The sequence below is a fragment of the Sceloporus occidentalis genome, unplaced genomic scaffold (genome assembly GCF_023333645.1).
Source record: "Sceloporus occidentalis isolate IW3139 unplaced genomic scaffold, rSceOcc1.0.p SCAF_140, whole genome shotgun sequence".
Lineage (NCBI taxonomy): Eukaryota > Metazoa > Chordata > Lepidosauria > Squamata > Phrynosomatidae > Sceloporus > Sceloporus occidentalis.
Window position 1 is genome coordinate 1,515,146 of NW_028317120.1, and position 21,931 is coordinate 1,537,076.

Below are 21,931 nucleotides of genomic sequence, written 5' to 3' on the forward strand. Positions count from 1 at the left end.
GTCGACCGATCATTGCACTCTTTTCTATCTTCCTTTTTTTCTTTGTTAAAAAGTAGTATTTAAATTGTCATTAAATACTCGGATTCCCACAAATCGCACTCATTCCCATGTTTTATATCATTCTTCTTCTCTGGCTGCTAAGAAACATTTCAGGTCCCCGAATCGGGACACTTGGCAGGTATCACTGATACTCGGAGCAGCCTCTGTGTATGGGGGGGGGGGTCGTCTTAGTGCTGCATAAAGGTGGCTGACCTTCCGCAGAGTAAGGGTTAATGATTGAGTGTGATGAGAGGCGGGGCGGTCGGATCATCTCAAAGGGCAAAAGGTATAAACCAGAATCTTCTTCAAACCCGCAAGAAACTTCTGGAGGAGACGGAAGCCCAAGGCCGGAGCTGTCGCAGCGTAAGCGTGTGATTCAATATATATGTGTGTGTGTGTGTGTGTGTAAATGAATGTATAGGGGTGTGTAAATGAATGTATATGGGTGTGTGTGAATGTATAGGGGTGTGTAAATGAATGTATAGGGGTGTGTAAATGAATGTATATGGGTGTGTGTGAATGTATAGGGGTGCGTGTAAATGAATGTATAGGGGTGTGTGTAAGTGAATGTATAGGGGTGTCAGGATATGTGTGTGAATAAATGTATTTATGTATATATATTAGTATGTATGTGTGTTGGTATACTATGTGAATGTGTGTGTGTGGATGTGTGAATAAATGTATGTATGTTTATATATTATGTGTGTGTGTACTGTATATATATATATATATATATATGTGTGGGGGGATATATATATATATATATATATGTCTGTTTTTTGTTTTTTTTTATTTATAAAAGTTTTCAAGAATTGTAATAATTCTTGGAATTTATTCGTCTTTTAATGACTTTTGTTTAATAAAGCGAGTCGCGCTGTGAAAGTTCTAGTGAAATAATAGTAATAGTGAAATAATGAGAAATTGTCGGTTTCTGAGCTCTATGAAGCGGTGGTAGAGAACGGAGGCTGCGGGTGGTTTTTTACGTTGATAAATGTAACATTACGCATTTGGGGGTGATGTTCTTGGGAGCGATTATTTCCGAGGACTTAAAGGTAAGCAGGCAACGCAAAAAAGGGTCGGAAAAAGTCAGGTGACGGGTGTAACGCAGGGGGCATTAGTGGCAGAAATAAGGAGACCTCGTCTGAAGTATCGGGGGGGGCAGTTCTGGAGACCCAATCTACACAAGATATCCATATTCAGAGGAGGCGACTAAAATAGGGAGTTGTGTGCAGGATAAAGACTGATGGATTTCAATGTGTCTGGCATGGGGAGAGGAGAGAGAGCGGGATGGGAGGAGAAAGAGAGATGGTGAGAAAAGAGAGCGGTGAGGAGAGAGAGAGATGGGAAGAGAAGAGAGCGAGAATGGGAGGAGTGAGAGAGATGGGGAGAGAAGAGAGCGAGGATGGGAGGAGTGAGAGATGGGGAGAGAAGAGAGCAAGGATGGGAGGAGTGAGAGAGATGGGGAGAGACGAGAGCGAGGATGGGAGGCGTGAGAGAGATGGGGAGAGAAGAGGGCGAGGATGGGAAGAGTGAGTGATGGGGAGAGAAGAGAGGGGGATGGGAGGAGTGAGTGATGGGGAGAGAAGAGAGGGGGATGGAGAGAGAGACATTTAAATACATAAAGGGATGAAGGACGGGAGAGAAATGTATTTCTAAGGAGGAGAAAAGTTACGAGAAGAGCCCGGAATCTCACACTAGGGGGTCAGAGGATTAAACAAGAGGGGGGGCGCTCCTTTTTGCCTATTTTTGGATCCAGGCCCACAAATCCCTTTAACCCTGCGCTGTCCGTAGGGCTCCCCATAGAATCAGCGTATGGAAAAATACCATGAAAGTTATTGCCCCCCCCTCTGGGTTATTATAGGCCTTAAGCAATTTTTTCCTCCCCGTCAGTAAAATTACTGGGTGAATGGACCTGCAGGACACAGATGACGTTCCCTGGCAGTAAAACAGCCCGGGGTTGGTTAGTTTTATATTATTATTATTATTATTGTTACATGTAATGTTTTTAGAAAATCAGGACTGTTCCAAGAAAACCAGGACGCATGGGAGCTATGTTATTGATTGACATATACTATATATATTATATATCCGTGGCGCTATATAACGGGATTAAAATTAACTGCAAACAAAGGGGTTTTTAGCTCGGGATAACTTTATTTATAAAGCTAGCAGACATCATGCTGTTAAACTACATCTCCCATGATCCTCGGCACAAAGGTCTGTTAATCACAAGACTGCAGCGTAGACTTTGCTTTATAGACGCAGTGAGAAGATTTTGCTAATTGCCCCGGGGTGAATGTTCTGGGGTAAAGTGACCGGGCAGATAGTGAGACCAGTAAATATATATATAGAGCATTCATCACCTGTGTAAAGTTCATCTAAAGTGAGGATATACGACAGGGTCACGCCAGGTGGGTGTCGGGGGCAGTTTTTAGGGGGGGCAGGTGAAGCTGACATATGTCTTGCAGCGAACTTGCGTGGGGCATCAGCATATAATGGATATTTATCTACAGATGGGCTGGTTGGGGGACAACAGAGTCATCAGACCCGGGAACTCTCTGCGTTTTGCCCCAATCTCAGGGTGACGGGGCAGATTCCCGGGGTCACTGTGTCTAACTCCTTCCTATTCTCCCCCCCTGGGATCATATATGAGCATACCTGGGAACTTCTGGGCTCCGGCTACCCGGAGCCTTCCCCAGTGGGCGGTCCCGTGATGTCGGAGAGAGGAAACACCCCCATTTAAAGGGAAAATGGGCGGGGAGCGGGGCATATCAAGACCCCGCTCCCACGACCCGGAGGATTCGGTGATTCACCCGGCAATCTTCAGGTCAAAACCGGAGAGTTCCCAGGTATGATTATAAGACTCCCAGTTGGTGCTTTTGCCCCCAGTATGTTATGGTTGATATCTCTGCTTGAATGCAGGTGACTCCAGTAAGTGTATCTTTAAATAATGACAAGTGAGGGTTTCCATGACGACCGGTATTATAAGCGTTTGGGGAACCTTCATTAAAGGGTTACTATGTTTTAGTAAGGGGGTCTCAGAGGGTCTCGGGGCAGAAGCGGGAATCCGATATCAGGACATGCCCCAGGTGAGGGGGCAAATAACACGAGACAAGAGGGCTGGGGGGGCAACAGGGAGAGGAATGGATGAGGCCTAAAAAGGAGGACATTCTGAATGGACAGGAAGTGAGGACAGGAAGTGAGGACAGGAAGTTGGGGCAGGAAGTTGGGTCTGGAGTCTCCTGCTCCTTAGTTGGGATCTAAGATTCTGAGGGACGCCACGGATGGTTATTTTCTGACGTTTCTATTTCTACATCTTTTATCCCCAGATCCGGGTGACGTGGCGTCTTATTTAAGGAAATCCCAGCCGGTGAATTACACGGCGCCTGCGCTGAGTTATCCGGTTACGCCTCCCGGTGAGTTTATGTATTTTTATTTATTGAGCCGTAACAGAAACATGGAAAAATCAGGACTCTTTCTGAAACTGGGACTGTTGGGCGGGATGCAATAAATATACCTTTTTTTTCTCGATTATAAGACGAGGTTTTTTCAGAGCAAATACTGTGAAAAATACCCCTCGTGGTATAATCGGGGGGCGTCTTCTAATCAGACGTCACATAGAGCTCTGACTACGAGACTAAGACCCCCCGCCTGGAGACCCAGCAGAGCCCGCAGGTTGTCAGTATTAGTAAACACACGTTGTCTCTCGTTAAAGGAGCCGCCATGTCGGATTACAGCATACGGCTCTTCGAGGACTCGGATGGCGGGAAGGCCCGGGAGCTCTTTTCGCGGGGGATTATCGAGCACGCCCCCGGTGCCTTCAGTCACACCGCCGGTCTCCCGCGGATCTGGATCTCCATGCTGGTCTTGTCCCTGCTCTCCTTCTGGATCACCGGCTCGGTTCCCCTGTCCGCGCTGAGTGCGGCCGTCTTGTTGGTCACCCTGTGGTTCTGCACTCGATGTGTGTACACTTCCTTCGTCGATGAGTGCTTGTCGGGGGATATGCTGGACATTAGGAAGTATTACTTGGAGAGGGACGGGTGTTGTTTTTGGGTGGCAGAGTCCGCCGGGGAGGTGGTGGGTATCGTGGCCGCTGTCCCTTCTTCAATCCCCAGCAGTGAGAAAATCGTGGAGCTCAGGAGAATGTCGATCGCCAAGAGTCATCGGGGGAAGGGCATCGCCAAAGCCTTGTGCAGGACGGTTATCGACTACGCGCGGAAGGCGGGCGCCGATGCCGTCGACCTGGAGACGTCTTTTGTTCAGACCGACGCTCAGTGGCTGTACGAGAAGATGGGTTTCCGCAAAACTCGCACCTATTACCCGCCTTACATTATAGCGAAGTTCATTGACTTCCGTGTCCTGTGTTACCGATATGATTTCCCCCAAAACAGGTGACATTCTGGAGCCTGGACGCTCTCTGAATAAAGATCGGCAAGGTTTTGGTGTTTTGGGGGTTTTTGTTTAGTAATTTTTCACAATCTTTATTACAGAAAAAGAAAATTAAATGAAATATAAAGAAAAATCAAATAAAAAATCCATTTTTTTTTCTGATTCTTCTTTAGAGAAATTATTAGAAATATGTATTGTGGTTGGAAAAAAGGGTTGGATATCGTGGGGGGGGGTGTTGGCAGGAGTCCCAAGACCACCGAGTCCGCGGGGTCTCCCAATTGACTCGGGGGGGGGGGATACGTCTCTTGACTGCTTAGACCCCAAGCCACCCCACCCAAAGATAAGATAACCATAAACATAACCATCCTGCCAGCTGTCGGGTTACCGACGGGCAGAGGCGTATCTAGGGTATGGCAGCTATGGCTCGTGCCATAGGCGCCATTTGAAAGGGGGCGACAGTGAGTGGCTTTTAAACGCCGTCTTTTTTTTTTTTGATGCGGAGGAGAGGGGCGCCTAGCAACGGCTCGGCGCCCCTTGTTCTCCCCCGCATAAAATTTTAAAAAAAGTCAGCGTTTAAAAGCCGCTCGCTGGTGCCCGCTGCTTCACTGCTGAGCGCCGAAATATGACGTCATATTACGGCGCTGAGCAGTGAAGCAGCGGGCAGTGCAGGAAGACAGAAGACCTCAAGGTGAGAGAACTACAAAGGGGGAGAGGTAGAGGGTAGTAGGGAAAGGGGAGGGAAAGGGGTTAGAAAGTGACAAGGGGGTAGTAAAGAGTGTAAATTAATGTGTGGAAGCAGCATTAGATATTTGGACAGGGGCGCAATTTCAGTGCTTTCCATAGGCGCTATTTTCACTAGATACGCCTCTGCTGACGGGCAGATACCCCAAACATTACCAAGAGCTCTCGTTCTGGGTACCGTCAGCCTCCACAGAACTCGTCTCCCCCAGTCTTCTCCAGCCACCGGATATCCAAGCAAAGGGGCTGCCATGACTTCCTGCTGTGACTAGAAGAAAGAATAAACCGACACCAGCACAGGAGCAAAGATCACATGAACACATACAGAAAAACAGGGGAGGGTGGGAGGGAAGCCAAGCCCGTCCAGAGTGTCACATGACTGAAGCTCAGCACAAGGTAAGTCTCCCCTTTATTCCTCCCCAGTACATTAAAGCAACAATGTTGCAACCCACATCCTGCAACCGGACCATGAACTCCTGACCGTCCGGGGGGCCCCTATATAGCTGGAAAACACACAGAATTAAGGACCTTGGAAAAGCCGAGAGTGTGCGAGGCGTGTGCCGTTAGGACTCGTGGAGGGGTATGGGCTAGGCTGCCGTAGGAGAGATCGATAGGGAAAAGACCAGTTACAGATGGCCAGACTCAAGAAGGTGGTCACTGGTGATGAAGATGAAGCGGGGGGGGGGGCAGTGGGATGCCGCAGTGTAAGACTAACTGCCCTGCAAAAAGTTGGCGTTCCTTGGTCCTCCCCGTAACGTGACACATACGATGCTTTAAATGAACACCAGAGGGCGTGGTGGCCTTCTGAACCGTTCCGAAGGGAAGTCAGGTCCCCGTCTCCTTCACTACCAGTCATCCAAGTTGCAGTGACGGCCCCATATGTGAACGTACCGTTACGTTGGGGGTCACTCTGAAGGGATTTCTGTGACCATTTTGCTTTAATAACAAAAATAATGACTGTCCGTTCCATGGAGTGTGACAACGTCCTGGAGGAGGGGGTTGTTGTAAAACGTGGTGTAGTCAGGGCCGGCCCGACAATGGAGCCAAGTGGGGCAACCGCTCCAGGCGGCACTTTTGAAGGGGCGGCACTTTTTTTTTTTTAAAAAGCGAAAGAGAGAAAGGGGCGCCGAGTGGTTTTCGCTTACCAAGCTGTCGGTACCCGCTCAGCGCCCCTCTCTCTCTCCTCTGCGGCGAGTCTCCCTGTTCGGTCTCGGTGCCGGCTTGTAATGCTGAGTGCCGGAAGATCAGCATTACAAGCCGGCACCGAGACCGAACAGGGAGACTCGCCGCAGGACTGCTGAAAGGTAAGTACAAGGGGGGGGGGAGAGGAAGGGTAGATAATGGGGGGGGGGGCGGCAGGGACGGAGGGAGAGGAAGGGTAGATAATGGGGGGGGCGGCAGGGACGGAGGGAGAGGAAGGGTAGATCATGGGGGGGGCTGCAGGGGCGGAGGGAGAGGAAGGGTAGATAAGGGGGGGGCGGCATTTTAAAATTCGCCCCAGGCGGCATTTGGCCTTGGGCCAGCCCTGGGTGTAGTACTAAGGGTTGTAGTGTGTAGTGTGCGTGGGGGAGAGAGTCCATGATGTAGGGAGCAGGACACATGCTCCATCTGTCACACGATCCGTGAGAATTCCTGCAACGCGGGAAGCCATGATGGGTGCCATGCTGGGCCGAATCGAGAGTTTCTCTGAGGACCAGGGTTTGTGAGTGGGCATGGACGATACCGGGCTTGGTTCTGCGCACCGTGGACAGAGCGTGGGTTCCGTGGACATCCATCCCTTACAAAAAATTACTGCAGTTTTTCTGAAGTAATGCTGCAGTTTTTTGGACATGAAAAAACTGCAATACTGCACTTTTACTGCACTTTTTTTTTTTTATATTACAAACCTACAGTTGTACTTCAATGTACCGCAGCTTTATTGCATTCGTACTTCCGTACAAAAATAACTGCAGTAAAACTGCAGTACAGTGAAGTACAAATGCAGTAAAACTGCAGTAAATGTGCAGTATTGCAGTTTTTTCATGTCCAGAAAAACTGTGGTAATTTTTCGTAAGGGCTGCCTGCGGAGAGCTCTACTATGTTTAGGAAGCTGCAGTCAAGAAGCGTTTCTGGATTAGAGGCTACCTAGAACGTACCAGCCGGGAACCAGAACAAGGATACGGAACCCTGGCCAGGAAGTAGTTGGGTCGACCTGGCCTCTGAACCCATGGCTGAACCTCGAAAAATGAACCCCCCCCGGTCCCCGTTACAGAGACAAAGGACCGGTCCCATTTTTTGGGAATAGACATCTTAAAGAAACACATTATTCATACAGAATCGGGGGGCCGTCCCAACTTCGTAAGCTTTCAATGCTCTCTAAGTGTCTTCAGCCACCTGAAGGATGGGACTCGTAACCAGCGTGGACCAGAATCCTAGTGATAAAAAACAATACAAAGTATGGCAGGTGGAGATAGCGAACACACAAACTATGCATCTCTTCTCTCCCATCCCCTCTCTTCTCTCCCCATCTCTCCCCATCCCCTCTCTTCTCTCCCCATCTCTCCCCATCACCTTTCTTCTCTCCCCCTCTCTCTCTCTCTCTCTTCTCTCCCCAAGCCGGACATATTGAGACCCCGTATTCCTCCCTGAAGGAAAACTGTTTCTTCTTGAGCTCTAATGACTCCGATGTTTCTGGAGAATGAGTAAAAAGAGCAGGGATATGGAGTCGGGGCAGACTGGCCGGGGGGCAGGGGCTGTTGCCCCCTGGCTGGTCCAATAACCCCGGGAGAGTCAGCCTGATTTCTTTTAAGGAGCCCAACTTTCTAACCAAGAACTGCAACCCCCTCAGACAGCCTTTGTAGAGCTGTGGAGTTACCTGGTGGGTAGATCTGCCTCATCGTAAATCATTAAGGGATCTTTGTGTAAATCACTGAATGGCTGGATCCTGGCCAAGGGGCCGGCGTATGGGGCGAGTTCTCTCTGAATCCAGAGAGCGAGGAGACCTTGGTGAGACAGGGACACCAGCCTCGCTCGACACGACGCTCAGTCACAGGTATGCCATAAAATACTATACATGGAAACTCTCAACACCCTCAGGCAAAACAGAACTAGAGAATGTGGGATCTTCAGTCTTATAACTCACCTGCCGGTGCTGCCCCGAGGCAATTAACCTGGTGAGGTGGCACGAGATACCATGTGCCAAAGCTGAGTGCACCTCAGATCCAGGGAAAGGGGGTGATGGGGGCTAAGTGATGGCCCAGGGTGTGTACTAAACCTGTTTATTACCCCCTAGACACCCCAAAAGAGACCACTTTCCCCCCCAGCAGCCTCTCCAGGCAGACATGTTTTTACCTTTACAGTGGTGGAATCGCTAATGATTTGAAAAAATTTAATGACTTGTTGTCATGGGATTGTTGTGCTCTTGCTGTCATGCGCTTGCTGCCTTGCTCTTGTTGCGCGCGTGTTGTCGTACTCTTGTTGTTGTGCGCATGTTGTTGTGTTCTGGTTGTCATGCGCTTGTTGTCGTGCGCTTTTTGCTCATTACTCTTGTGCGCATGTTGTGTTCTTGTTGTCGTGCTCTTGTGCGCATGTCATGCGCTTGTTGTCGTGCTCTTGTGCGCGTGTTGTCATACTCTTGTTGTGCGCATGTTGTTGTGTTCTTGTTGCCATGCTCTTGTTGTTGTGCGCTCTGTAGACTCGATACTGTGTGTTAAAGTGAGGACTGTGTGTATTAGAACCCACTCTATGTGTATCCCATGGGGGGTGATGTGTTTAGGTTTGGCTTAACCCCGGGGAACTCCCCAGCTGCCCCTTAAGACCTTCTTCTGTCAGTCTAGATCTCCTCAACTGTGCCATTGGGAAGTGACTTACCTGGGAGCCTGATTGGCCAACAGGATGAGGCCCCCCCCAGGTTCCATTGCAGAGAGGGGCTGCTGCCTGGGCCAGTGCGCACCACTGCTTAGGTGTATGTCATAGGGGCAACCATCTTAACTTCCTATTCTTTAGATCTACGTGATTATTCCTCCCCATCAAGCTACCTCTCCTGTTTTATTTAGATACCGATGGTGTTGGATGGCTGGAGCTGGAGGGAATTTTATCAGCATCCTCCTATCTCCGAATCTAAGCAGAGACAGTGAATGTCTGGCCTGTAGAGCTTACAACCCAAAGGATGTACTCAAGTATGCTCAGAAGGCTTGGGGCGTGTACATAAGTGGGTGGAGCTACCGGTAAGCTCCTTCTCGCTCGGTGAAATAGTTCTCTGGGTGCTTTAAGAGGAATCCAGCCCTGAGCGCGACACTGCCCTAAAATCCATGCTTTACCTTCTTCAGGGAACAATGCCAGATTACTCGATCCGGCAGTACCAGGACTCAGACTTTGAGATGGCGAGGTACGTGTACGGCCAAAGTGTTAAGGACCTGACCATGGTGGCCTTTCACCAAGCTCTACGTTTCCCCCACATAAGGCTTTTCGTGGTGGCCACGTTTCTTCTAATCCTGGTGACCACCGGGTCGCTTCTCCTCTCCTCCCTGAGCCTCGTCTCAGCGGCGCTCGTCCTGTGGATGTGCAGTAGAGATTTCTTTCATTCCTACGTCAAGAACACCTTCTCGGGCGACATGTTGGACTTCCAGAAGTTTTACATGCAGAGGGAAGGGTACGGTTTTTGGGTGGCGGAGTCTGGTGGGCAGGTGGTGGGCACCGTGGCTGCTTCCACCTTCTCTCTTCCCGGCGGCGAGCAGCACGTAGAGCTCAAAAGAATGTCCGTGATGAAAAGCCACCGCGGGAAAGGGATCGCCAAAGCTTTCTGCAGGACCATCGTAGACTTTGCGAGGAGAGGCGGATGTGCAGCCGTGGTCCTGGAGACCTCTCTGGCCCAGACGGACGCTCAGAAGCTCTACGAGGGGATGGGTTTCCGGCAGACACGTTCCTTCCACTCCCCAAATATTACGGCGAGGCTGATCGGCAACAAGATGTTATCGTACAAATACAGCATCCCGGCAGACAGATGATCGCCCGGAAAGACGCAGAAAGAAACATCTTGGACCCAGTTCCAAATTCTTTCTAAATTTGTGGTTTGGCATTTTTTTAAATACTTTTTATGCTCATTTCGGTTCCCAATTCTACTTCCTTCTGCGGGTGGCATCAGAAAATTTGGACACAAAAAAGAAATGTTTCGCACTTTCATGGATTTTCATATTTTCTGTGTTTTTTTCTGCTTGTTTTTGTTTCTGCTTATAAATCACTCATTATGTACCTGGTTTAACCTTTAGATCCCATATTAAATCACTCAAAGGTCACAAAGTCCTGGAAAGCGTGAAACGGATTGACTTTTATGGAATGAATGCAGCTGAAGAGAAAGAATCCAGTCAGGGTCGGGATAAAAAACGAGGGACACGTCTGTCATATTCTACCTGCATCTGGCCGTCTGCGGGCCACAGAAAGAAATTATTCTCCTTCAGCATAACCCCAGAGCTGTATACAGTAATATATCCCCCCCCGAGCTCTGTATACAGTAATATAACCCCCCGCGCTGTATACAGTAATATAACCCCCAGCGCTGTATACAGTAATAACCCCCCGCGCTGTATACAGTAATATAACCCCCAGCACTGTATACAGTAATATAACCCCCAGCACTGTATACAGTAATATAACCCCCAGCGCTGTATACAGTAATATAACCCCCCAGCGCTGTATACAGTAATATAACCCCAGCGCTGTATACAGTAATATAACCCCCAGTGCTGTATACAATAATAACCCCCCCAGCGCTGTATACAGTAATATAACCCCCCAGCGCTGTATACAGTAATATAACCCAATATACATCCAATATACATCCAACATCCATGTAATATAGACCTCATATCAATAAGCATCCCACATCCATACAATATACATCCAACATACATCTCACATCAATATATATCCAGCATCCATACGATATACACCTCATATAAACATGCATTCCACATACACCCCGTACAGCGCAGCGCTGCTTACAACACAAAAGAAATGAGACTTTTCCCAGAAGAAACTGACTTTCGTGTTATTTCCACTTCCTGAGCTGTAATCGATGACATCAGACTGTAACGGACGTCACCTCCGGAGAGACTCGGGTGGCATTATCAGCACGTGTCAGACTATAAGACGTAATAGAAATCACAGTTCTGTATATATCCTGGGCACGGACAGGGCCGGGACTGAACTCTCCTCACAACCCAACTCCTGAACCCACCAGAGTCCCAGATATCTCCAACGCTCCTACGGAAACGCACTCAGACCCGAGTACGTCTCTTCTCTATAGAATGCAGGAAGATTCTTCATATTTCACTCACACTCTCACTCACTCTCTCACATACTCTCACTCATGCTCGCTCTCATACATTGACATATATGAGTTATTGAGATGCTGCCCAGGGTAAACATTGCATATATTGAGGGTAGGTCTTGTATTTCTGGGCTAATGCCGCCACGAGAATAACTTTCTTCCAGACGAGGGTCCGTATAAAGTCTTGGCACCATGGCCGCCACCTTCTAATCATTCTATGTGACTCTTTGATGCAGGTGAGAACATGGCCGATTACTCCATCCGACTGTACCGGGACTCGGACTATGCCGCGGTGAGGGATCTGTTTGCGGAAGGCACCATCGAGCACACGCGTGTGGCCTTTAAGCACGCCTTTACCCTCAGACGTGTTTGGATCTTCCTCGGGGTTGTGTTTCTTCTTCCGCTGCTGCTCGTTGAGTCCATCGCTTTCTCCGTCGGCTCTCTCGCCCTGGCTTTAGTCGGCCTGTGGTTGGGCACCAGAGATCTGTACGCCTCTTACGTCAGACATGCCCTTTCCGATGACATGTTGGACATAAAGAAGTACTACCTGCAGAGAGACGGCCACTGCTTCTGGGTGGCCGAGTCGGAGGGAGTTGTCGTGGGCATGGTGGCCGCCGTACCATCCTCTTACCCCGGCGGAGAGCGGCACACGGAACTGAAGAGGATGTCGGTGGCCAGGAGTCACAGAGGCAAAGGGATTGCCAAAGCTCTTTGCAGGACCCTCATCGACTTTTCCCGAGAACGTGGATGCCAAGCGGTGGTGTTGGAGACCACGTTGGGTCACCAGGCTGCTCATAATTTGTACAAACGCATGGGATTCCGGTGGCAGCATTCGACGTTCCTGAATCATCCCCTTGCCAAGGCGGTGGATTTTAAGTTCTTCTTCTACAAATTTGACATCCCGACCAGGAGACAATAACCACTTCGGGAGCTGGTTGAGTGGGGTGTGTTGGTGGGGAATGGATCTCCAGCGCTGACTCCAGGATCCGGAAAGCCTATCCTTTGAGGGATCGGGGCACTTTCAGATTAATGGGGGTGAAATATTTTACAGTCAATGGGGTAAATTGTCAATATTCACTTAATTCTAGGTATAGAGGGTATTATGTTGTGGCTGCTACCCCCAACCCCCATAAACACTCAAACTCAAACATATTCAGAGTCCTTGGGCCCGGGTGTCTTATGATTAATCATTAAATGCATTATTTACTCTGAATAAGATTTGTGTAAAACCTCTGCAGAAGAAAAACCATAAAATGTGATCAAAACAAAAAAAAAAGGCAACCCCTTTCTTGGTAAATAATTGGGATTATTTTTGCAGAGAAAGATATCTGGAAGATGAAGTTTCCTCCGGAGCATTACATTTATTTATTTATTTATTTATTTATTTGGCGCAGGCAGATTCCGCAGCACTGTTACAGTCAGAAGAACAATTTATAAACACATGCAATAGCACACGCAAAAGCACATGCAATAGCACACGCAATAGCACATGCAATAACAAACTGGTGCAAAGGCGCAGAGGGCCCTGCTCCCAGGAGCTTACAATCTAGTCGGTGGTTGAGGGGGAAGTGAGACAATAGGGGATGGGGATGAGTGGATCTGGTTCCGATGGTGTGTTGAAGCTATCGATTGTTCAGATGATTATGATGATGGCTGGGAGTGATGGGAAGGAATGTTGTACGCTTCCCTGGACAGGTGGGTTTTCAGAGAGGTTTTGAAAGTTGCGTACGGGGCAGAAAGTCTGACGGAACGGGGGAAGGGAGCGGCGCTGGTGAAATCATGTTTTCTGCGGTGGCACTCGGTATGCTGTTTCCCTCCAATTTAACTCTTAACTGCCCACTTATGAGGAGTCCACTGGGGAAGAGGCCACAGCAGCTACATTTCCAAGTGAGGCCTAGGAATAGAACATTTCTAGATAATTCCAAATGAGGATGTCGGCTAACTCCACGTTACTAATTCCATTTATACGAAATGTGCATACCAGGGGGGTCAATTCTCCTGTATTGAAAATATGCATACTAATAAAGTGCAGACAGATAATGGCATCCATGTACAATATGCACAATATTATACGGAACTGAAATATGGAAGATCGAGGACCTGTGTAGTAATACTTTACAGAAAGTGTAGCAATGGAAGCTAAACAGGGTCCTAAATTGAACAGCATGCCAGAGTCAACGGTATCATGTCACACAAAGACAGGTATCAGGAGAGCGCAGGGGAGAGCGCAGGGGAGATCGCGGTGCGGTGGGTACACGAGAACAGAAATAAAAACAAGTAGAAAATGCACTGCACATCAAGACTACCAGAAACTCCGCATGCAAGAGTGGCTGTGTAAGTAAGTGCTCTGCGTGGAGAGCGATAATAATGACATGGGCCCAAGCGGAAGGGGGGAGCGGCAGCGGAGGAGGTAGAACAGGATTAGTCCCGTTGAGGAGTTCCGAAACATAGGTCTAACAGACGCGGTGAGGAAATGAAGACCGTCCACGGGAGCCACTTAAGGCCGTTTCTATACTGCCTCCCTTTAGACCCTTTAGGTAAATATAGTTAACCCTAGAAAACCAGGCGCCAACTGGAGGGGGGCCTGGAGTTTTCCAAAATAGGGGAATAATGGACTTGACAGCCTGAATTAGTTGTATGGAGAGGGATCGTTTATAAGAGCCATATGAGGAGTGAGTATGGTGTAAAAGGAATACCTCAGGAGAGGGCACAAAATCAGGATCTGCCACTTCCCTGATCACCGCACTGACCGCCCCCCAGAATGGACGGATATCTTTGCACTCCCACCAGAGATGTATATAGGAGCCATCAGCGGCTTCACATCTCCAGCACAAAGGGGATACATGAGGTAAATAGTGGTGCAAATCCAGTGGGACCTTGTACCAGCGCGAGAGCAGTTTAAAGCAGCACTCTTGAATGTTGCTGGAGAGAAACCCCTTATGTGTAAACAGAAATATTTGATCCCATTCAGGGTCAGAGAATGGAATGGACAAATCCCTTTCCCGCAAGCTGAGGAAAAAACGGTTTAGTGGCGCAAAACTCGTCTAACAATAGGGCGCAAATATGGGAGAGTAGGTGAGATGAGTTTTTCAAAGTTGGTCAATGGTCTGGTGAGGTGGGCATTCGACAAAAGAGTAGAAGCATAGTGTTTGAGTTGATGGTATAAAGCATGTGAAGCCTAATGAGTCTAACCTTACGCTGTGTACTGAGGGCCCTAAGGTGACATGTGCATACCAGGGAACTCCGGAGATTGCCGGGTGAGCGCTGCTCCTCCGGGTCTTGACACGAAGCGGGGGAGGGGTCTTGACACGGCCTGCCCATTTTTCCTTTTTCCGTCAGTGGGTAGTCCTGGCCGCGTCCCGCAAGGGAAGGATCTGGGTAGCCAGACACTAGAAGTTTCCAGGTATGGAATGTGGCGTCTTCGCCACCCATCAGAAAAACACTATTCTTTTTTTTTTCCCGCATTACACAAATCTTACATGAGAATGGAATTTATTTTAATTGACAAATTCACATCTCAATCAGCGCGGGGGTGCTCCATCGGTGGGATTACCGGACTGACCGTGCACCATTGTATTTATCTCTAAAAGCCGCTCATCCCTTTATAGGCCGAGGATCCTGGCGTCTAAACAACTCTCTGATCTCGGAGGAGTCCGTTAAATCTCAAATTCATTCAGACTTAGATTTATACTTTAAAGAAAATCAAAATCCGCTTCCTTCTTTTGGAACTTTATGGATCGCTCATAAGGGGCAGATTTAGTAGTATTGCTTCTCATCTGAAAAGAGAAATGGCCCAGGAGGGAGATTCTCTCCTCTGATTTATATGACCTTGAAACTCCCAACAAACAAAACCCTTCTGAGATCCAATCCGCACGTACAGCACAGATTATTATTTATAGTTTTATATAGCGCCATCAAATTCAGATGATGCTGCGATTACGCCAAAGTTTTTACTCCAAGGGTAACAAAGCCGATGCTCTGCCGGTAAATAATCTTTGCCTTTCGGCAGCCCCCAGTTGGTCAACGCAGCGAGGGGAACACCGCTTAAAAAACCATCGCATTGAGCCGATGAGTTTGCTAGATACTACTTTTCTTGCACCGCCTATACAATGACAGTGTTTACCTTAAATAATACACACACGATAAATGACACCAGCCTGACTTGGATTTAGAAATGGCATTCATTTACCTAAATGCTGCGACGTACTTTATTGAGAAAGCAGAATAAAGCATTTAATTGTCAATAAATCACCTCGCCGCCTAAGCCTGCTACTATAAACATTGCAACATGGTGCATCAGCGGCAGACCACCCGCCAGGTACCTCCGGGTGGTCCTCCACACAGCGGGTCGGGTTAAGCCGTGTCACCTTCTGACCTTTCAGCGCACGGAAACCTTCAATACTTCCAAACAGGGCGGGAGAGAATCTTCATACAGCAGGTAAGCAGGCTCCTTAGTCGTCGTCGTTGTGAATAGGATGTCCTATAGCGCTATCCCCTTTATATAGCAACTTTTCCCGCTTTCTGGCCAGACCCACCCCTTTTCCCCCTCAGCACCTGGGGTCGCCCAGAGGGCATTAACCCCACCTGCTTCTTCTGGCCATAAATCACAAAGCGGGGGACAGGGGCCAGGAGCACCTGCATTAATGCAGGCAGGGTCATGTAACCCCTTCTGCCGATTGCTCCAGGGGTCCCGTCATACAACCTTTGTAATGACGACGCCATTCCGCAGCCCACATTAGATTCTATCAATCATTGCCTTCATTCTGTTTCTTTGCCTGCTCTCCCTCAAGACACGACCTTCGGTTTATTGGCTCCCATGGATCTGGATGAACTTCAATCCACTATAAATCAGTTAAAGAAAAATTCTGGGCCAGATGAGCTATTATTATTATTATTATTATTCTAGGATTTCCTTCCCAGTCCTCGGCCACCACCTTCTCTCTTAATTTCAGTCCTTCATGCCAAAAGGTCCCATTCCAGCTGAAAATCTTCACGCGCGTATAGCTACGGTTCACAAACAAGGAAAAACACCTGACAGATGTGAAAACTTTAGTCCCATTTCTACCCCAAACAATTATTTTTAATTATACGCCAACATTTTAGCTAACAGGCTTTCTTTGATACTTTTCTCTCTCCACTCAGACCAAGCGGGCTTTGCTAGAAACGATAATACTCATTTTTAAAAAACCTTTCCTGGGGAAAAAGCCCACCATTCATGGATCGCTATGAACATTTTTCAAGAATTTTAACACACAGACAAACCTACAACACGCAATTGACAAAATGGTTAAAAATAAAAGATAATAATAATAATAACTTCATGCTTAAAATCACACATTGTAAACTAAACTCCAACACTAACTTTCAAAATACAATAATAAAGTAACATAATACACTTTACCAAAATAACGCAAATGTGTCTCAAACCCAAATAATTAATCCCAAACTCTGACACGCGTTCTCGTCCCGTAGGAACATTTAGCCAATCAGAAAACACTAACATCAGATGGAATGACAGAACCTGTGTTATTCTATATGTGTCAGGTCTGCCTTTATACGATTGTCATGGAACAAGTTTGTTTATTTTGTTGTTTCCCTTTCTCCCATTAAGTGGCTGGTTGCCCTGGCAACCTTTCCAATTCTCATAGTTGAGATTGGGCTATTCCTCCTCCCCTGTAACTTTTCTGTAGTTGGTTTGTCCCGGGTGTTTTCCTGTTGCCCTGGACATTCTATCTCAGCAGCCTCTGTGAGGAGAGGTTCTCATTATCTTCTCCCTTGCAAGGCAATCCGTTTTTTACCTTCCCTTCCACCCTCACCATAGCGCCTTCTTCTAGAGAAGCTCCTTTCCAACACTACACAACCAACAAGTGCCATTTTTCTTGTGGGGAGGGTTTTCCTCCTCGGATCCACGGTCAGCCTACGGGCTTTGTCGTTATTCCATTGCACCGCAAGCCCGTACTGCGGGTTACGACATGGTGTATGATAGTAGCTCTTATTTCATCAGTCACCCCTTTGAGTGCCATCACGCACTCTAATTCCTCTCCGTCGTCCCCCTCCTCCCCCGTGTCCCGGTACTCGTCTTCATCTCACTCCTCTCCCTCGTCCCACTCCTCTCCCGTGTCCCGGTACTCGTCTTCATCTCACTCCTCTCCCTCGTCCCACTCCTCTCCCGTGTCCCGGTACTCGTCTTCATCTCACTCCTCTCCCTCGTCCCACTCCTCTTCCGTGTCCCGGTACTCGTCTTCATCTCACTCCTCTCCTCGTCTGTCATAAATCAAGTACTTACCCCCGCCATCATTCCCACGCTGAAGTCTCCGTTCCTTCCCGGCTTACTGACACAGCAGCAAGCAGGGCCTCTCCAGCTACACTCCCACGCAGCTGCAGCCGGAGGTTAACAGGAGGGAGGGGGCGCTCGCTCCGTTGCCAGGGAGACGCGTCTCCCTCTAGCTGCCGGCAGAATCAAGTTAAACGTAGGACACGCTCCACCGTTGCCATAGCAACACGTTTCAAATACTGACGTCATTTTGGCGCCAAATTTGAACGTATTTAGACGCTTCAGTCCCAGTATCCTTTGCTGAAGTATCAGTTGAAGTTTATTTCCTATACTGAAGCGTGCTCTGTGTTTTGACCCTTCGTGTACCAGTTCCTATTCTCGCTTACCAACCATTATCTATTTTGCTGCCTGCCTTTGACCCTTGCTTGTTTTTGACGCTGCCTCTGCTTATGCCCTATTGTACCTCGTCTGGATTTTGTCCTGTGTGGATTGGTGTTTTTGCGATTAGGAACCTTTCGCTTACCAGCTCACTTACGGATCGTGACATCGTCCCACTCCTCTCCCTCGTCCCACTCCTCCCCCTCGTCCCACTCCTCTCCTCGTCCCACTCCTCTCCCTCTTCCCACTCCTCTCCCGTGTCCCGGTACTCATCTTCATCTCACTCCTCTCCCTCGTCCCACTCCTCTCCCTCGTCCCACTCCTCTCCCTCGTCCCACTCCTCTCCCGTGTCCCGGTACTCGTCTTCATCTCACTCCTCTCCCTCGTCCCACTCCTCTCCCTTGTCCCGGTACTCATCTTCATCTCACTCATGCACGCATTTTTCTTACTTTCTGTCGCTCTTTCTTGTTCCTTTTGCGGGATACCGTACGGTTCCGCGATTGGATGGGATTTATTGCCGTTCAATCCGCTGTTTCTCTGTAGCGATGGAATGAAATATTTGTGTTTCAGTTCACAATACGAACGGCTGTGACTTTAGCCCATAAGTTGGGTTTGGAAGCTGATGCTTTCAGTTCTGAGATACAGTTCTGTGGAAGCGTTCATAAATCCGGCCGTGGAAATCCGCTGTTTTCGTCTTGGTTGAGCTCGTGTGTAAAAGAAGTCCAAGCATTTGAAATTTGTGTTAACTACGTGCATTTTGTGTCAAAGCAACAAGAAATGTGTTAATTGTATCGCCCACACGGGCGGATGTTGTGCTAACTGTGTTAAGAGTTTAGGAAGATTGTTAAAAGTATTGAACAAATTGTCAAAGCGATCGTAAAAAAAACTGTAAACAGATTAACTGAAACAATGGCGGCCTCTCCCTGGCGGCAGATCCTGGCTGTCTGCTGGAGATAAACCAGGGATGGTGTAATGGGGGTTTTGGTGGGGCTGCGGTGTAATGGGGGTTTCGGTGGGGTTGCGGTGGTAATGTAGTAGTTTGTGGTAGTTGGGACGGTGCAGGGCGAGGCAGGTTGGGATGGTGGCTCCAGGGATCGGCCGGTGTGGTGAGTCGGTGGCGGCCATTCTATGTAATCAGTGAGAGGATTAACGAGGGGCCGGCGGGGGATTTCTCATCTTCTCAAGCCTTTGAATTCTATGTAATTAATAAACGACACGAATTATCACAGATTTTACATGAAAATGGTAACAGATTAACTCATTCGCTGCCAGTATAAAATCTGTGCTCTAGCGCCAGCCCCGCTGATTATGTGGAAATATATTGCTATTATTTTTATCTGATGAAATAAAAGTTTTCTTTTTTCGGGTTTTTAGACTCCTGGCAGCCAAAGGGTTAAAGGGCAATGTATTCGTGCTTGGGGTGTGATCTCTCCTCTCTGGCACCGGCGGGGTTAAAGTCCGGTCTGGAGGCGGGGCCTGCTGTCGGAAGATGACAGGAAGCAGAGGATGCTGGGAAGGTGACAGCTGCGGAAGGTCTCTCCATAGCTATAGGCCCCGTGCGTGTTTGTGCGATGCTCTGCGTGGTGAGTGAGTGAGTGAGTGAGTGAGTGAGTGAGTGAGTGAGTGAGTGAGGTGCGATGCGATGCTCTGCATGCTGTGAGTGTGAGTGAGTGAGTGAGTGAGTGAGTGAGTGTGTGTGTGTGTGTGTGTGTGTGTGTGTGTGTGTGTGTGTGTGTGAGGGGGGGGGGTGCGATGCTCTGCATGGTGTGAGTGTGTGTGTGTGTGTGTTTTTGTTGAATCTTTTGCCCAGAGCTCCCATGTCGCATGCGCTGTGAAGGTTCTGCCCCGAAGGTTCTGCATTAACCCCCTCCCCAGGGGTTAATGACAGGGGCACTTGGCAAACGGGCCCCAAATGGCACCACGGCCCACCTCTGCCGGGAAGCAGTTCTATTGTACTGATTGTATTGCGATGGGGTGATTATTATGGGATGTTTAAGGCCGTTACTGACTCGTGGACCTTCTCGTTGTAGAACAAGCGGCCGGACATCATGGCCAACTTCTCCATCCGGAAGTACAAGACCCGGGACTATGACATCGTGCGCCTGCTGTTTGCGCAGGGAATGATCGAGCATCTGCCCCCCACCTGCATCTACCTCCTGAAGCTGCCCCGCGTCCACTTCGTCCTCATGGTCACCTTCATCTCCTTGCTCGTGCTCTCCAGGTCCTACCTGCTGTCCTTCCTGTGCATGACGGCCGTGCTGGCCGCTGGCTGGCGGCTCCTGAAGGCCGAGTTCCACCGTTACGTGGATCAGTGTTACGGCGACGACCTCATGGACATCGAGAAGTCCTACATGGACGACGCCAGGTCCTGCTTCTGGGTGGCCGAGTCCGGCGGCCGGGTCATAGGCATGGTGGGCGTCCAGCCGGCCCGGGACTCGGAGAAGGTGATGGTCTTGAGACGTCTGTCGGTTGCCAAGGACCAGCGTTTCCGGGGGGTGGCGCGGTCCCTGTGCGCCGCGGTCATTGACTTTGCCCGGCAGCGGGGGTGCAAGAGTGTGAGCCTGGAGTCCTCCATGATCCAGCGGGCCGCTCACAAGCTGTACGAGGGCATCGGCTTCAAGAAGACCGGTGACAAGGTCTTCCCGACGTGGTTTGGGATGTTCTCCAACTTTTCTGTCCTCACCTATACCTACGACCTATAACGTGTCCCCGGCAACCGAGCCGCCGGCAGCCACGGCAACGCAGCCTCCGACCAGCCCGATGTCAGCTGAACCCTACCCTGGTGAGAAGTACTTCTGCCGAACGAGGACTTGTAACCCCCCCCGTATGCCCCCCAAATCCAGTAAAACGCCAGGAGCAGAAAGATCTCCAAACCATGATGGGGGCCAGCGGACGCCTTCCGGAGAATGTGGGGCTTCAACACCGGACCGTCCTCGTTCTGGGTTACGGAGCAGAACGACCGGGATCTGAGGAAAGATGTCACGGACTGCCGCGGGGCTCTAGAACACAGGGCTGGTGGAGATGATCTAAAAACATCAGCCGAGCAGGGGGTGGGGGTGGTTTGCACTGTATTTGAACGGATTTTGCACCGTTTCTTGTCCCGCCGTGTGACCCCCAGTGGGGGGGGGCGCATGTTTTATTTTTTAATGTCTATATTTTGGGTCTTTTCAGTAAAAGCCACGCTGAGACTATTCTGATCGATTCTCTGCACTTCCTCCCCCACGCCGCCACAATTACTGATATCTAAGGCGTTGGCTATTTCAGAGAAACCCAGAACCCGCCGGCAGATCGGCCCCATCCGGCCCCCGTCTAGTCGCCTGTTTCTCCTGCTGTCAAGACTCAAACCTTAATCAGTCGTTGGTCTCGTCTTAGATTCAGGAGCCGTATGTCTATCCCATGCATGTTTAATCCCCTCACTGTATTACCGTCTACCACTTCTGCCGGGAGGCTGTTCTACTTAGCTACTGCCCTCTCAGTAAAGTAGAAGAAAAGCCGTTAGGACTCCCGGAATTAATTGAGTCTCTACAGCAAGAATAACGGGCAGACCGGATAGGCCAGAAGGGGGCTGATCCCCCAGGGGTTTTCTATGTGAGGAGCCTCATCATCCCTCATTTGCCCTGCACTGTTACCCCAGCCCTTCTCAACCCGTCACCCCTGTACAGATTGCCCCTCCTGCACACAGCCAGCGGGGGTAAAGTATCTCCCTGGGTGCGGCGGAGTCCGCGTTCTGATAATACTCGAGCAACGCGCAGACTGGAGGTGGACTGCCCCGGAACGAGGACGCGTTATAAGCCGCAGGTCAGTAT

The 21,931-nt window shown here is 49.2% G+C and overlaps 4 protein-coding genes across 4 annotated transcripts; all 4 read left to right on the plus strand.

Annotated features, from left to right (window-relative positions):
- Nucleotides 1-1,519: 1,519 nt before the first annotated feature.
- On the plus strand, nucleotides 1,520-4,434 carry LOC149281018 (N-acetyltransferase 8F1-like). Its single transcript, XM_089499828.1, has 3 exons — nucleotides 1,520-1,568; nucleotides 3,369-3,455; nucleotides 3,755-4,434. Exons 1-3 carry the CDS (start codon nucleotides 1,520-1,522, stop codon nucleotides 4,432-4,434), a joined length of 816 nt encoding a protein of 271 aa, XP_089355954.1.
- A 5,045-nt stretch (nucleotides 4,435-9,479) lies between these two features.
- LOC149281019 (N-acetyltransferase family 8 member 2-like) lies at nucleotides 9,480-10,151 on the plus strand. Its single transcript, XM_089499829.1, has one exon. It carries the CDS (start codon nucleotides 9,480-9,482, stop codon nucleotides 10,149-10,151), a length of 672 nt encoding a protein of 223 aa, XP_089355955.1.
- A 1,566-nt stretch (nucleotides 10,152-11,717) lies between these two features.
- LOC149281020 (putative N-acetyltransferase camello) lies at nucleotides 11,718-12,392 on the plus strand. Its single transcript, XM_089499830.1, has one exon. It carries the CDS (start codon nucleotides 11,718-11,720, stop codon nucleotides 12,390-12,392), a length of 675 nt encoding a protein of 224 aa, XP_089355956.1.
- Nucleotides 12,393-19,696: 7,304 nt separating this feature from the next.
- Nucleotides 19,697-20,827, plus strand: LOC149281021 (putative N-acetyltransferase camello). The gene is made up of 2 exons (XM_089499831.1): nucleotides 19,697-19,708; nucleotides 20,156-20,827. The coding sequence occupies exons 1-2, from the start codon at nucleotides 19,697-19,699 to the stop codon at nucleotides 20,825-20,827; spliced, it is 684 nt and encodes a 227-aa protein (XP_089355957.1).
- Nucleotides 20,828-21,931: the final 1,104 nt, after the last annotated feature.

Excerpts from the sequence above, each read along its gene's own strand:
- LOC149281018 (XM_089499828.1), top strand. The coding sequence starts at position 1,520 with ATGGGAGGCGTGAGAGAGATGGGGAGAGAAGAGGGCGAGGATGGGAAG. Across the intron at positions 1,569-3,368 it reads AGAGGGCGAGGATGGGAAGA|ATCCGGGTGACGTGGCGTCT; the intron begins GTGAGTGATGGG and ends TTTTATCCCCAG. Across the intron at positions 3,456-3,754 it reads TTATCCGGTTACGCCTCCCG|GAGCCGCCATGTCGGATTAC; the intron begins GTGAGTTTATGT and ends CTCTCGTTAAAG.
- LOC149281019 (XM_089499829.1), top strand. The coding sequence starts at position 9,480 with ATGCCAGATTACTCGATCCGGCAGTACCAGGACTCAGACTTTGAGATG.
- LOC149281020 (XM_089499830.1), top strand. The coding sequence starts at position 11,718 with ATGGCCGATTACTCCATCCGACTGTACCGGGACTCGGACTATGCCGCG.